The 16,155-nt window shown below is 37.5% G+C and overlaps 3 protein-coding genes across 3 annotated transcripts; all 3 read right to left on the bottom strand.

Moving 5' to 3' along the window:
* Positions 1-385: 385 nt before the first annotated feature.
* Positions 386-2,452, bottom strand: LOC103951478 (DNA polymerase delta subunit 4). The gene is made up of 2 exons (XM_009362854.3): positions 2,175-2,452; positions 386-881 (listed from the first exon to the last, which is right to left on the bottom strand). The coding sequence occupies exons 1-2, from the start codon at positions 2,371-2,373 to the stop codon at positions 688-690; spliced, it is 393 nt and encodes a 130-aa protein (XP_009361129.2). The 5' UTR covers positions 2,374-2,452; the 3' UTR covers positions 386-687.
* A 1,321-nt stretch (positions 2,453-3,773) lies between these two features.
* LOC103951477 (probable folate-biopterin transporter 7) lies at positions 3,774-6,698 on the bottom strand. Its single transcript, XM_009362853.3, has 2 exons — positions 6,384-6,698; positions 3,774-5,090 (listed from the first exon to the last, which is right to left on the bottom strand). The coding sequence occupies exons 1-2, from the start codon at positions 6,643-6,645 to the stop codon at positions 4,030-4,032; spliced, it is 1,323 nt and encodes a 440-aa protein (XP_009361128.2). The 5' UTR covers positions 6,646-6,698; the 3' UTR covers positions 3,774-4,029.
* A 2,935-nt stretch (positions 6,699-9,633) lies between these two features.
* LOC103951474 lies at positions 9,634-13,935 on the bottom strand. Its single transcript, XM_009362847.3, has 8 exons — positions 13,319-13,935; positions 12,558-13,081; positions 11,986-12,036; positions 11,772-11,879; positions 10,333-10,428; positions 10,114-10,212; positions 9,971-10,030; positions 9,634-9,889 (listed from the first exon to the last, which is right to left on the bottom strand). The coding sequence occupies exons 1-8, from the start codon at positions 13,818-13,820 to the stop codon at positions 9,824-9,826; spliced, it is 1,506 nt and encodes a 501-aa protein (XP_009361122.2). The 5' UTR covers positions 13,821-13,935; the 3' UTR covers positions 9,634-9,823.
* Positions 13,936-16,155: the final 2,220 nt, after the last annotated feature.

Raw genomic sequence — 16,155 nt, 5'->3', positions numbered from 1 at the left:
GTTCTTTGGCTGGTAGTAGGTTAATCTCCAATCACTTGTCACTTCAATAGTAGGCAAGTGGCTTACATTTGGTTGAGAAGGCCTCAATTTGCTTATGAGCTTGATGATGGGGCTTCGGGCAAGTCCCCTTTAATTAGGTAATCTTGGGCTTTTCCTCATCTAAACCCAATGTTCAAATATTAACCCAAACAATTGGAACTCACTTGAACAGGGTGCAATCCGGAAAACTAGCACGAGAGTTTCGAGCAGTGTCTTTGGATGCATAATAATATTTGAATTAAGTAACCCTAAGAAATAAGGTTGATCATAAATTATCTCAACAAGATAAAGCCATCCGAAGGGACGATGAATCCTCAATTGTTAAAAAACAAAAAACACATAAAAATGGTCACAGAAAAATGAGTACTAGAATTTAGATGCACAAACAGATTTCACCGGATAGCAAACAAGAGACGGGTTACATCCGAAAGTGAAACACAAACGATCCCAATCCCAATAAGTAACAACAGGTAAACATAGAAAGACAAAAAACCAAACATTTACAGGGACCTCGCATGGTATAAGTTGCAGCGGCTAAGGGTCAAATAGAAAATAATACAGAAGAAGGCTTTGGTATATGGATGAGCGTATAGGAAAGATTCCCTTAGCATCCGATATAGACCTGCAATACACAAATCAGGCTAATTTCTAAATGCGACCATCCCACAAACACTCAGAGCGAACTTTGCCACCTTTCAAAAGACTCTCCACTTCTTTAGGAGGGTTCAAACCTAGACTGCAAGCCCTCTCCAACCGTGCAAGTCTGGTCATCCCAATGCATGGTCCGTATGCCAGGTTCATATCAAATTTCCTCAGTAGCTCTTCTTGCTCGTCATAATCATCTATCAATTAGGGAAAAACTTTTAGCCCATAAAAAATAGAAAATCTGCATGGAAAAATCTACTCAAAATGCGGTTACTGGTTTCCTTAACCCTTGTTGACAGTAGAGAAACTTAAGAATACATAGAAAAACATATTATTGAAAAACAATGATAAAAGACAGCCTAAGATGTATTAGTTAAAAAAATAAATGAAAATTGAACTCCTACGTTCCTAAAAGAAATAATGAGGACTCTAATATCTCAAGCTACTTCGGAAGTTTCAAAATTTCAAGGGTTAAAAGTTAGGGGCAATTGGATCCTAATACCAAAAAATTTAGGATGCCTTCAGATATCAATCTTAAGCCCAGTTCCCTTTAATTTTTTTAGCCATGTAGGATTCATTACCTACTTGTGCCTATTTTTTCCCCTTGCTATCAAGTTTTACACATTCTTTGCTCTATTTTGAATATCTAGAAGAAAAAAATATACAAGTTTCCAGGTATCAAATAAACTGTCTTATGGCCACATTTGGTGCCTAGAAATCAATATATGTTGAAAGAAAGAATCAATGAAAGTTGAAAGAAGAAATTTTGTTCAAGTGGAGTTGGACATGGTCCCAACCAATCACCACAAAATGATAGGATACTTCTAACTAATTCATCTCATTCCTTCAACTTCATTTCTTACTTCAACATGCCGTGAATCTAGAGAATTAATTTTTATAGTCCAGTCCTAGTGGTCAAGCGTGACTCATGCATATTCATCATTGGCAGGTATATAATCATATAACAACTACATAATGATTCACAAACAGCAAGAAATAACACTTCCCCTCATGTAAGCTGACTCTCTTGAATGAATACACTCGAATCAAATCCCACCTAGTGTTATATTATATCACACCCGAAATTCTACCTTTGTATTAAGCTTATAATTATAAACCCCTTCAGTTAATACACCTACAGTATACCCTTCGCTAGTATATAACAAAAACAGTTAAAAAAACAACAGCAATAACAGTTGATGCGAGTTTGCATCTGAGAACAAAAACAACACTGTAGTTGTAGTGGAATTGAATGCAACTAATAAAATCTCGTTACGATCTAAATTTGGGGTTTCAACACTAATGTAATCACAGAATAAGATGCGAATTAAACCAACAAAAACATACATTTTGGATCTATATCAAATTTTATGTAAACTTTAATGATAATCCAATTCCGCTATATTATTGTTTTTGTCCTCGGATGCAAACCCTAAACCCAAATATTCACACAAAAGAATATAATCCATGAAAAAAATAGTAAAACAGACCTTTGACGTCTGGAGAGCCGTGTGAAATAAGGGCGGTGGGTTGAGCGACATCCGAGCCGAAAGAGGCAGCGGCAGCAGCTTTTGGGTGAGTGGGCGATTGGGATTTTTTCTTCTTAGAGATATCCCCGCCGATGCTACTGTTGCTTTTCCTTTGCCTGTAGAAGCCCTTCATATTCTCTGCGTTTGATCTTGATGCCATCCCCACCGCTCTCTCCAAACTTTCGAATTTTGAATTCCTTTCTTCTTTAGAGAAAATTGATATAATTTGAACAAAAAAGAAAAAGAGAAAATTGATATACGTATCCTTAAAGTCCTTTCATAAATAATATTTTCTTCCTGGCCCCGTTGGATACTGTCAAAAATTCAAATCGCTTTTTGACCAAAATAGTCATTGAAATTTGCACAACTCTTTATTTTGGTCACTGAAAATTTAAAATCAATAGAAGTAGTCACTGAGTTTATCCACCGTCAATCATTTTGGTATTTCTTTGAAAAATCTCCATTAAATAAGAATAAAATGACAAAAATACCCTCAATTTTTATCAAATCATTTTGGCCCATTGTTTATTGAGGGTATTTTTGTCATTTGGTCCTTATTTAACATAATCTTTTAAGGAATGACCAAAATGATTAATGGTGAACAAACTGAGGGACTACTTCTATTGATTTCAAATCTAAAAGATCAAAATGATGAGTTATACAAATCTCAACGATCATCTTGACTAAAAAGCCAAGTCAAAATCATAGAGAATTTTTCTACTCCTGCACTTGCCACCGAACTACTAATTCAGAGAAGATTCACTCAATGAACTAAGGTTTTATAATCAAAATAATTTTAGGGTGAAGTTCATGAGGTGTCACTTCCTTGAAAATTAGGTTGTTGTATTATTTTTTTGGGTAAAGTAAGTCCTTAAATTTATTAAAAATTGCTAATTTCATCACTATTATCATATTCAAAGCTATTTTATCCAATTTTTCGTCAACTTAAGTCATTTGACACACTTTAAAGTGTAATATCGTCATTTTCTCGCCTATAAGCCCCTAACATTTCATATAGGTTGCGAATCTAACCTTTAATTTACCTCACAAAATTAACTCCATACACTATTTCTTTATGAAAAATTACCAATCTACCTTCCAGTGTGTATCACATGCAAATAATGTAACTTAAATTGACGGAAAATTGAATATAGTAGTTTCAAATATAATACTAGGGATGTGTAATTGGCATATTTTTATAATTTAAGAACTGATTTTTCTAAAAAAAAATAGTTTAATGACCTAATTTTCACTCGTGATAATTTAGAGACTAAATTGGCAATTCACTTTAATTTTTAATATTAGTATAACTATGCACTTTGGTCATTGAGCTTCAAAATCAATAGAATTGTCCTTGAGTTTGTTCACCATCAATCATGTTAGTCATTTTGTTGTTAAATCATTTTAGTCCATGGTTTAGTAAATTAAGATTAATTTTTGTCACTTTGATCCTTATTTAGCAGAAAATTTTCACATAATGAACAAAATGATTGATGATGAGCAAACACAAGACCAATTCTATCAATTTTAAGTCTCAGGGATCAAAGTGAGGAACGTCAATTATAAGAACCCTTTTGGCTAAAAAGCCATGAACTAAGTATTATTGTTGTTTGTATAATAAATAAAAACTTCTCTTTACAGTACATATACTAATCATACTAGAAGCCAAAAATTCCAGTCGTACATTAATACGGGGACAGCAAAATTTAAAAAGAGAACATACTCAAATATTTTCTTTTGGTTTACTGGGGGTGCAAATTCCAATCCAAGCCAGAGGGGACTCAAAGAAGCAGTAGATTAGCATATTTCATTTCGGCTATTCCTTCTTCTGACGGGATTTTGATTTTACATCATCAGGGATACACGATGACCAATATAGTGGCAACACTGTGAGCAGTGCTTGTATTAGTAGGGCAAGTGGAAACCCTGAAAAGTCATTTCCCGTGACCCCAACATACGATGCAAGCACAACACCCAGATATCCACTTACTATGAATGCAACCGCTATTGCAGACATCGCAAACGCCATTAGAGATCCCTCGCATCCTCGTGGGCAGAGTTTGGCTATAAGAATGCTGAAAGGCAAAATCTTCATAAACAAGAGAACCTCCGAAATGCCAGAAAACATCACGACGTAGAAATTGTCTGGCACCCCCATGTAATTTTGATAAATCCTATTTACAAACAACGCATCAGAAATCATAAATATAGCCATTGCAACCTGAATGGCAGAAACTAGTTTCCTAGGTCTGACCGACTTCAAGTGACGATTATAAATGACACTCCATAGAAGCATTGCCACTTGGCCAAACACCTTTGAGATTCCCAACAGAGATGAGTCAATATTCAAGCACTGTGCCTGGTAAAAGAACATGGTGCCTGTCAATGCTGGAATAATGGCATAAGATGCCGCAAACCATGATATTGAGTAAGTGATCTCAGGTTCTCTTAATGCAACCAAGAGCTCAGAAAGTTTCTCTCGAATCCCAACATTGGCTGTTCCTTCGGTATGGTTCAAGGAGCTTTCCTGGACAAAAATGCTTATGAAAAAGTGGACAGTGAGGAGAAGGCCATAGAACAGGAACATCTTTTGGGGAGATAATCTGTCAATGGCAAGACCACCTAGGAGACATCCAAGGACTCCACCCATAGCTGAAGCCATCGAAGAAAATGATTGGAGCTCGCCTGAGGATGACGGTTGGGAATTTTTTGGGGGAGTAGACTGTTTTCCTGCCTCTGCAACAATGGCATCATTGGCTACCTCAGCAATTGAAGCACCGAGATTACTGAGGAGGAGATATAGTGTTATGGTCCCAATTGAGGTGCCTGATTCAGAGAGCATTGCTATTGCTAGCCATGACACTGCTTGTAAGACCGCTGAAATAACAGATGAGACAAAGAATAAAAATTAAAAGTAACAAAAAAAAAGAGGTTAGAAATGGACTTCCGACTAAAGAAAAGAATAATAAGAAGTTAGAAATGAACTAGAACTAAAACTATGATGGTGGATTTAAAAACCATATTTAGGCCTAGGAGAATGAAAACTTTAAATTCACTTTTTTTTTTTTCAAGAGGAACCATTATAAATTTATTATGTATCATGTGAACAAAAGCAGTGTATAACAAATTACAGTTGCCTGTAACGAACTAATGACAGAGTTTGAAATTTACGAAAATGATATTTTCAATGTTTAAACCTACATTTAAACATCTTTGAAACTTTGTCATGTGATGGCACACCGTGTATTTCTAGACACAATCAAAGGAGAAATTACTTACTCAACAACTTCTGTAATCACAATGAAGGTGCATCTTTATTCAAATTAGATGGGGAAAGAAGAGATGCAAACTGAATTTAAATAGCTGTGGAGAAGCATCTACAAATCTGCTACTTAAGCTTTTGCTATTTTGCTCCTCCAGAATCTTAGAGCAAAGCAAGGAAACCAGAGAAAATGATCATTGAGCTTCTGAATTATACAAATTTTTATCCAACTCCCTGTTGTATTCAGCACTCCTTTGAAGTAGTGGAGGCAAATAGCTCCAAAGAAACTGATTCCTTAGATCAAATGATTATTTTAGACTATAACCCGTTTGACAGCCATTTTTGTTTATAGTTTATAGTTTTTATTTTTGTGCTAGAGATAAAGTATATGGGAGAAATGGTGTAGGGAGGAAAGAGAAAAGTGAAAACAATGTTAATATCAGTTTTTTGTTTTAGTTTTCATTCTGTGTTTCATTTTCTATACACATTCCTTTCAAACTTGTTCCACCATAATTCCTTTCCTTGGCCCTTTTTCGTTACTCCTTCCTCCCGTGTATTGATTTATTGATTGCCTTTAGATGAGATACAAATCTTGAAATTTAAACTCATCTACCAGCCGCTATCAATGTAACCCTTTTACTCTTATCTATAGTATAGCACAAAGAAAAGAGTGAACACTATAGAATCCTACGGGCAACAAAGAACAGGAATCATATTCATATGTACCAAAGCCAGTACCAGCCAAAAAGAAAAGCCCAATCCTGTAATAACCAATCCTATTATCCTAACCAAGTTCAAAATTCTTGACAGCCATCCAAAAGACGAAGCAATTCAGCAAATATAGGCCAAAAAATACAGAGCAAACGGAAATTAAATGGGCGTAGACGTAGTAGTTACTAGTTAGGCACCTCCAAAGGCAATATAGGGAATACGGTGCTGGCCAGCAATGTAGACGGCGTCTGAAACGACACCGTAAAGGGGCTTGGCGACCATGGGGAGGTTGGCGGAGTTCTGCAGGAGTTGGAGAGTGGAGGGGTCCACGTGGAGGCCGTCCTTGAGGAAGAAGTTGACGGCCATCCATGGGAAGCACCTGAAGCCCTGCACCCAGTACCCCAACCCCACCAACTTCCGGATCTTGTCCGCGTCACCCTCCGACGATGGCTCTACCATTTTCCACACTCACACAAGTCACCGCACAACTTTTATTATGATTTATATACCGATAAAGAAAAAAGTGTTAGGCTTTTATAACAGGGTTCAAGTGGGAATGCTGGGTGAGTCTTTCTTAATACCCAAATTACTTGTCTCCTATAATAGGGTCCAACTGATTAAGACTATTATTATTTTTTTAAATATATTTTAATAAAAAAGAAAAAAGTGTTAAGCTGTTATAATAGAGAGAGGATCCTCGCCACATCCTCTTTATGAAGAAATCGAGAATCCTCTAATCATATTACGTCGTGCGATCAGTTTTTGTCAGATATTATTTATATTCAATTTTAAATAATAAAAATTTACAATAATTTCTGACCGCACGATGTATGATGAACAGATGTAATTGGAGGATTCCCAAGATCCTCACAAAGAGGATCCAGCGAGGATCCTCTCTCGTTATAATAGGGTTCAACTTCAAGTGGGGAAATTGGGTGAATCTTTCTTAATACCAAAATGATGAGTTTGATCAATCTGAAAACTCTTTGTGATACAAACTTTTTTTATAATGAATTTACAAATAGAGATTTAAAAGAATAAATATGACATCCCACATTGCCCAGGGGAGTGATCCTTATATGTATATTCTCATCCTTACCTAGCACGAGGCCTTTTAGGAGCTCGCTGGCTTCGAGTTCCGTATGAACTCCGAAGTTAAGCGAGAAGGGGGCTAGAGCAATCCCATGATGGGTGACCCACTGGGGAGTTGCTCGTGAGTTCCCAAAAACAAAACCGTGAGGGAATGGTAAACCCAAAGCGGACAATATCGTGCTACGGTGGTGGAGTCGGGCTCGGGAAATGATTCGCCCCGGGCCGGGATGTGACATTTGGTATCAGAGCCTAACCCTGACCGCGTGTGTGCCAACGAGGACGTCGGGCCCCTAAGGGGGGTGGATTGTGACATCCCACATTGCCCATGGGAGTGATCCTTATATGTATATTTCCATCCTTACCTAGCACGAGGCCTTTTAGGAGCTCACTGGTTTCGAGTTCCGTAGGAACTCCGAAGTTAAGCGAGAAGGGGGCTAGAGCAATCCCATGATGGGTGACCCACTGGGAAGTTGCTCGTGAGTTCCCAAAAACAAAACCATGAGGGAATGGTAAGCCCAAAGCGGAACCACTTCCCGAGCCCGCTCCACCACCGTAGCAATCACATCCCGCCCCGGGCGGGACCACTTCTCGAGCCCGCTCCACCACCGTAACACGATATTGTCCGCTTTGGGCTTACCATTCCCTCACGGTTTTGTTTTTGGGAACTCACGAGCAACTTCCCAGTGGGTCACCCATCATGGGATTGCTCTAGCCCCCTTCTCGCTTAACTTCGGAGTTCCTACGGAACCCGAAGCCAGTGAGTTCCCAAAAGGCCTCGTGCTAGGTAAGGATGAGAATATACATATAAGGATCACTCCCCTGGGCGATGTGGGATGTCACAATCCACCCCCCTTAGGGGCCCGACGTCCTCGTCGGCACACACGCGACCAGGGTTAGGCTCTGATACCAAATTGTCACATCCCGGCCCGGGCGGGACCACTTCCCGGACCCGCTCCACCACCGTAGCACGATATTGTCCGCTTTGGGCTTACCATTCCCTCACGGTTTTGTTTTTGGGAACTCACGAGCAACTTCCCAGTGGGTCACCCATCATGGGATTGCTCTAGCCCCTTCTCGATTAACTTCGGAGTTCCTACGGAACCCGAAACCAATGAGTTCCCAAAAGGCCTCGTGCTAGGTAAGGATGAGAATATACATATAAGGATCACTCCCCTGGGCGATGTGGGATGTCACATTTTATCAACATTTTTATCAAAAAAAGATGTAAAAATACAACAATTGGTAAGTTTAGTAGCACTTTTTTCTTTTTTGAGAAACCTCAATCATACGAGAGATATTTTATTGATAATAAAAAAAAAATTACACTTAATCGTATACATAAACTTTATCCTTCATAACACAAAGACAATAAAAAGCAACAATCATTATTATAACTTTATAAAGATTTTTATCAAGGGAAGTGTTATTGGCATTCTAAAAATCTCATTCTACACTCCTCACAAGTGTATTTTTGTTTCCAAATATAGAAAATTTGGAGTGTAGAATGAAATTTTTGAAGTGCTAATAACAATTCCCTTTATCAATTGGATTCTTGGGAGATACATTCTTGGGTTTTTGGGACGGGGTATGATTTTCTCCCCTCTTTTTTTTCTCTCTCATTCCCTCCCCTCCTATTTGAACAATTACGGTTAAGCCACGTCAACATCTTATATTAATTTTTTATAACAAAAGAAAAACAAAATTAAAGAACGTGAAAAAAAGGGACGAAAGAGTATGGAAATAAGAGGGGAGAAAATCCTAGTTCTTTTAGGACCGCTTCAGACCGTATCACATTCACTGGTGTTATTACAAACAGGTAAACTCATATCTTATATATTCCCATAAGAGGCAGGAGATTAACAATCATTTTGGAATTTGGAGGGAGGGATAGTGGATTTCTGCATCTCATAAGAAACGGAAATAAACACGAGTAAGTGAAAGGAAACAAAATATGTGATAATCATTTTTCACATTTTAAAATTTTTCATCAAAGACGAATCAACAATCACTAGGTAAAGTGTTCCTTTGTGGGTCTTAAACAGACGAGTGACTCTTAAAGGAACCATTGACGTTCCTTTTCTAAAAGATTTACCAAGTAACCAATCATTAACTTCCATGACATGTGTACAAACTTTTGTCTACAAATTTAGACTCCCTAACATTACTCTTATCAATAATGTGAAAGGAAAAATGAAAAGGGTGGAAAACTTCGAGACTGCCTAAAGAATTATCCCATAAAGCACCCAAGGGAAAGCAAGGAAGAAAAAACCGCAGTATATTCGACATCTTTGTCCATTGATTCTACTTTGATTTGTTTTCCATATGAGCCAAACTAAAATAATTAAGGCAACTGGATGAGTTACTAATCTCCTTCCAAGTCAGTCCACTCTTATTGTACATCATCATTGTTCCTAAATATGACAGTGGAGGAGGCAGAACATAACAGAACATACAAATAAATTCTCATTTTTATCAACTTGTCTGAAAAGGGAATGCATAACAAAACTACAAGTATTCTGCAAACAGGCAACATTAAGCACATCTGTCACAGAAGGTACTTCTCAACAACAGTGCGGCCAAACTTATCTTGAACATCCTTTCGAGTTTCAATCTGAAAATTCACATATAGAGACACAGATTAAACTCAATGAATTTAAGAAAATCCAACACACCGGTTAAAGTGACTACTGACCGCATTAAGGGATTTGAAGAGAGCCTTGACTGTGTTATAAGGATTCCTTGAGCCTACAACCTGACAAGTGTGTGGAGGTTAGAGCAACAAACCAAATTGCAGGAACCACCCCCCTTAAAATGGATTTCTTTCAAAGTCAATACCTTAGACTTAACATTTTTGAAACCAGCTAAGTTTAGAATGGTTTCAACGGTTCTTCCTGCTTTCATACCCGTCCTAGTGGGTGCAGGCCAGAGATACACCTGATACGAATTACAGGTTAAACGTAGGCTCTATATCAAGTGGAAAAACAAGAAAAACACAAGAATGAAAGAATGCTACTATAAGGACAAAAAACCAGTACACCACAATGAGCCAATCACCTTTGTTTTTTTATAACTTGTTTGTATTGCATGCGCAATTGTATGCTCCTCGTGTCGTTCAATGTAGTGGAGATTCTGAAAGCACTTCTCATATGCCTGATTGTTGTAATATCATCAGTACATAAACAAGAAAAGAAAAAACAAAAGAAGAATAAATTGATAAACTTGTTCAAGTCTATGCTCAATAGTAGAAACAATTAAGACACCCTTAATTATTTCAATCAGAAGAAAAACAAACCCTTGTCGTATGTTTCACAAAAACAATAACCGGTACAGAGAAAAAATGGATAAACTTATTCAAGTCTATGCTCAATGGTAAAAACACATAAAGCACCCTTAATAACTTACTTCAGAATAAAAGGAAATCTCTTTACAGTAAGTTCATAATCCAGACATGCAAAGAACTTAGCTCAATTGGTACTGTTCAAATTTTTTCTCTCCATAATTTTACAATCATTCTGGAAGAACGCAACAAAAGTGAAAATCGTCAACAATCTAACAAGGGTAGTTATTGCTACACATGCCGTCCTAGTAACAGAAAACCTGGTCATACTTCCTCAGTTGTTTTATTAAACTACACATCTTAATTTACAGAAGGCGATTTTCATGGGGGTGCATTTTCATAATAGAGATGAAAACCAACAAAAAATGGGTGTGCTTAACCAAAATAGGAATGGAAGACATATATGTCGCATGGATATAGATTCAAGAATCAAGATGTATAATATGATACAATACAATACAATGACATGACAGCAAATCAAAAACTAGAATGTGATCATCGTGCCCTTCACATTGTAAACTACCACTAGATCTATTTTATTCCAAAAACAATTTCCATCACTGTTTAAAATCAATTATAAGCATTTTTAGGGTAGTATTCAACAAGGCAATAAGCACGTATTAGGGTGGTATCGGTCTCGAATATGGTTTTAGAGTATCTGTGACCCTTGGACAACAAGGGTGAGAAACACCACTGTCAGTTGTTGTCAACTGCCCACATTTATATCTTCAACGTGTATTATCTGTTATTTATAGTCTTTTCACCAATAAAAGCATTTTTATTCTATTATCTGTGACCATTAAGACATAAAGTTGTAGGAGTTGAACTTTACTAAGCCTATCTTGTATAAAAAAATAATAACAATAATAATGATAATCATAGTAATAATAGTAAGATAGCAATATCCGACTATACCAAGATATATCCAAAAAACAACCACTGAACTTATCCACATGAGATCCATCTAAAATAATCAGTTCGATGGATATTACTTTGATCACAATGGTCACATCTAATATACTCAAACTATAAAAAAGTAACACAGCAATTACGCACAGATGTGCAAGCAGGGTCATGATAAATCAACATACAAAAAATATATGTTTAACACTGTGCAAGACATTGGAACTCTGCAGTGTTCATAGACCACACATACCTTCTGAAGAGCGATAGGGACTGCTGGGCCTTTTGCTTTAGCATAACCAACAACACCATGATAATTGCCACAAGCTAATATGGCAGTGTACTTGACCACTTGCCCCCCCTATAGAGCATAAACAGAAATGTAAAAGCATTGATCTCTGTTAAGTCTTGAAGAGAAATCAAAGAAAAAGTTATGTACACAAAATATAAACCGCAAGGTGGAGTACCTTTGTTACTTTACAAGTTCGGTTCACATTGATTAATTTAACATCAAACCCCTGCCAAGATGTAATGAATAAAATGGTCAAAAACATTGGTGTTTCCACACCAAAAACAAGAATATGTTATATGTCTGCATGGGAAGCTGCAATGAAGTTCAAAACAAATAACATAAGGCTCCTCAAAGTACAAATTTTAGTAAGAATGATTAGAAAATATGGAAAAACAAAATTGTGAAGACTTCACTCAAACTTTGAAGCATAACAAGGCTAACCATATACCAAAAAAATAACTCATACTCTTTCTACAAACATCATACGTAGCAGATGATATGTTATACCAAAAGTGAACAGATTAGCTAACAGCAACAAAGGGAAGAAAAAAAAAAAAGGCAAGTCCACGAAAGATGCACAGATATTTTTAAATACTAAAGCAAGCACAAAAACATGGGAAAGTTGCATCAAAACTAACCCAGAACAATTGTTCAACTTATAAATACTTATGACAATTATTTTGTCAGTTGTCGCTGAATTCTGAACTATAAACATTAAAAAGTCAACTTGATGACACATGCACTTACTTTCCTGTAGAGAGGTCTCCTCTTCTTCTCTGTCAAATCATTTCTTTCCTCTGCTAGGTCTCTGATCTCTTCCTCTAGAACCTTACCCTTCTTCCCAAATGTATGATCTAACTCTGCTAGCTTCTCTTCGAGTTTTTTGTCAATGGCATTAAGCTTCTCTAACAGTATGTCATCTTTCTCCTTCATGTCATTGAATTCTTCCTCGTCGTCGTCATCAACTCCTTGTATAATTTGCTTTTCTTTTTCAAACCCAGCATGTTCCAATAAATCAACTGAGGGCTCCACTTGTTCATGTTGGATGACTCCATAATTGGCAGGATTGTTTGGATCGTAGGCTTCCTTCCACTGCACCAATCTCATAGCCCTGTTTAGTTTCTGCTGGAGGATGAATTTGTCCTTTCCCTCAGCTACTTTGAGACGGTTCATCAACTCACCAATGACCCTATATTCGGGGCGAAGGCGGAAATGTTTTTGCTCAAACTTGTCAATTTTATTCATCCATTTATAAGCATCGTCAAGTGTCTCTGTCATGTCGTGTCAGAGAATGCAAATGCAACGTAAGTAAACAAATATCATATCCTGGACTAGACTAGTACACAAATACATACAAAAACCATCATTATGTAATGTTTTAGGGTACCTGGAGTCGAAAATTTTCACCCACAATTCTATTTTTTCTATTTCAAAAGCAATTGGAATAATTAATACCAAAGAAAAAAAAAAAGCACATAGTTGAAAAAGCAGGGAAATGGGCAAATTACCAGCCTCGGTGAAGTTGTTGAGCAACTCCTCGTGGCGCGTGAACTTCCTCTGAAACTCATCAAATCTCTTCTTGACGGCATCGGGAGTGAACCTTTCATCGTCTTCGTCGCTATCGGAATCGGTGGGCTCCTCGTACAAGTTCAAGTCTCCGGTGTCCTTGAGCTTCTCCTTCTCGAGCTTCTCAATCAATGGCATAACGCCCATGTAGTCCTCCTCATCTTCTCGGTCAATGTCTTTGGTGTCCAGGCCCGCCCTCTTCCTCTGCTCTCGTTCTCTCTGCTTTTCTCTCTCCACCTCCGCCAGAAGGTCTTGGGCCGCTCTGGATGACACTGTTGAATAAGGGATTTTGCTGGAAAACGACCATTTGGGTGGCTGAGGGGTAGCGGGAAAGTGTGGCCGAGTGGAGATTTTCTGGGACAAGGGGAGTGGGGCTTTGCTGGGATTCTTGATGCCTTGTTTCACGATGAGACGCGACCACGAGAAACCTTGTGATTTGTTCATTGCTGCTGCTGCTTGTTCATCTGAATTTTATTTTGAATGATGAAATGGGAGAATTCCCTTCCGAAAATATTTGATTCGATGGAAACCAGACCAGACTACGAAAGGGAGAAAATGAGAGAAATCTTCAATTAGGGTTTTGGCGTTGCAAATTTACTCTAGTGCCGCGTGTTTAAATACACATTTAAATATGAATTGTTAATAAAAAAACAGAAAGTAAATTATAAATATGGTTACTTGTATCTATGATTTCGGAACTAAAAATTTATTAGATATAATCCTTGAACTTAATAAAATGTGGAGCATCCATTCTTTTGTTCTAACACCGTCAAATTTTCCGTTTGAGGTGCTTATGGCTGGCTGATGGGACCCATAAGTAAATTAATTGGAATTTGGATGCATATCCAAATTGTGGAGATCTTAAGGATTTTCACTTCTTAACTGTTTATAGTACCCATGTGGCCATAAATCATTTAGAAATTTTTTATTTAAAATTAAACACAAATAGTAATTAACGAAAACTAACGCCATGATATACGATGAATGACCATGATGTGAAGATTTTTAGGATCCTTACTGGATCCTCTTTGTTGGGATCCACAGAGGATCCTCATCCCAATAATAAGGAATAATATTTGAAAACCTAATTATAGTACGATGAATAGTTATAATGTGAGGATCTTAGAATTCCAACAAAAAGAATCCAAAAAGAATCCTCATCCCATTAATAGGGAATAACATTTGAAAACCCTAAAAACATAATTCTATGTACAACAGCAAAAATGCCGTAATTACCACTAATTGACTTCATCTCTGTCAATTTTGCTTCGCCCACCCCCCCTCAAACCCTTTGGAAATAAACCCCATTACTTTGCCTTGTCGCATATGATTTTTAAAACCCAAACAAACCCAAATCGGGGATGAATGGAGCAGCACTACCGTAATTTCGAGGTCCTGTCTACCCAAATAATGAAGATTGAAGGTGGTTTACTCTTGGAGTGGGGTAGGGATGGAGATTATGGAACGGGGAGGATGAAAGATCGGATCAGGAGGGGGCAAACATAATTTTTTTTTTTTTGTGGGTCACATTGTACTGCCACACAAGCACATTAACGGTAAATGTAAAGGAAAAACAAATGCTTCATAGCTTGACAAATTATAGGACTATATCTAATAAATTTTGAGAACTCAAAGCTATAATTGATTTAGGGGATGTAGTCAAACTCGGATTTGAGAGTATTTTAAAAGACTTTAAGGGGGCGTTTGTTTGCCCTCACTAACTGGGACTGGACTAACTATTAGTCCAATACTGTGTTTGTTCCATGCTGGGACTAACATTAATGAGACTAAAGGGGACTAGCATAGACAAAACTCTTCACTAAGAGGTCTTAGTGAGACCCCCAAATAACCATGAGACTAGCTAAGACTACCCTCTATTTCTCGTCCTTGTCATGCTCAACGATCACTCCCGACAGACTCCTCGTCATTGCCGGTCACCTAGATCAATCATTAACTTCCCGACTCTCTTTCAGATCCATTTCACAACCAACTTTCATATAAAATATACCAAATTGAAGCTGGGAGTGACAAGATTACGATTTTACTTGAATCAAGGCCAAAATGTGGTCGAATGTGGCCGGAAAATGGCCTGGAAGTCTCGGTCTGTTTGGTCTTCTTCAAATCCATGACAAATTTGAGCATGCAAAGCTAAGATCTCGGTCCAGGGATGGTGATGAAGTTTTTGGCGGTGCTAACTTCATCCAATTTAATGAGGGTTGGCCAAAAAACACATCGGGAAACCTGCAACTCGTCGGAAAAATTGGAGCCGTGAGGTTCCGTTCGAACAACGGATAGCTAGAGAGGGAGGGAGGACAGAGAAATAGAGACTGGAATCAATAAGGAGTTTGACCAGGAATGAGAAAGAGACATGAATTGAGAGGTCTGAGAGGAAAAAAAGAGGGAGAGGGTGGGACGATGAGAGAAGAGGAAAAGAGTGGGACGGAAATGGTAGGAAAAGATGGAGAAAAATATAAGATCATAATAAAATATTAATAATTTATATATTAAATAAAATAATATTAGAATTTGTTATTATCCAACTTCTTAGTCCAATACTGCATCAAACGCTTCACTAAGTTAGTCCAGTTTAGTCTAGTCTAAGTCAGTCCAGCTTAGTCCTTTAAGCTAATCCAGTCCGAGATAGTCCGGCACAACAAACGCCCCCTAAAATCCTAGTATAGTCAATTAAAAGATTTTAAAGGATTTTAGAATCCATTCAAATCTAGGTGTAATCAATTAAAAGATTTTAAAGAATTTTAAAATCCATCCAAATCTAAGT

This window comes from the organism of the source record quoted next, unplaced genomic scaffold (genome assembly GCF_019419815.1).
Source record: "Pyrus x bretschneideri cultivar Hongxiangsu unplaced genomic scaffold, Pyrus_bretschneideri_v1 Contig4, whole genome shotgun sequence".
Taxonomy (NCBI): domain Eukaryota; kingdom Viridiplantae; phylum Streptophyta; class Magnoliopsida; order Rosales; family Rosaceae; genus Pyrus; species Pyrus x bretschneideri.
This window is presented reverse-complemented; position numbering and strand designations above follow the sequence as displayed.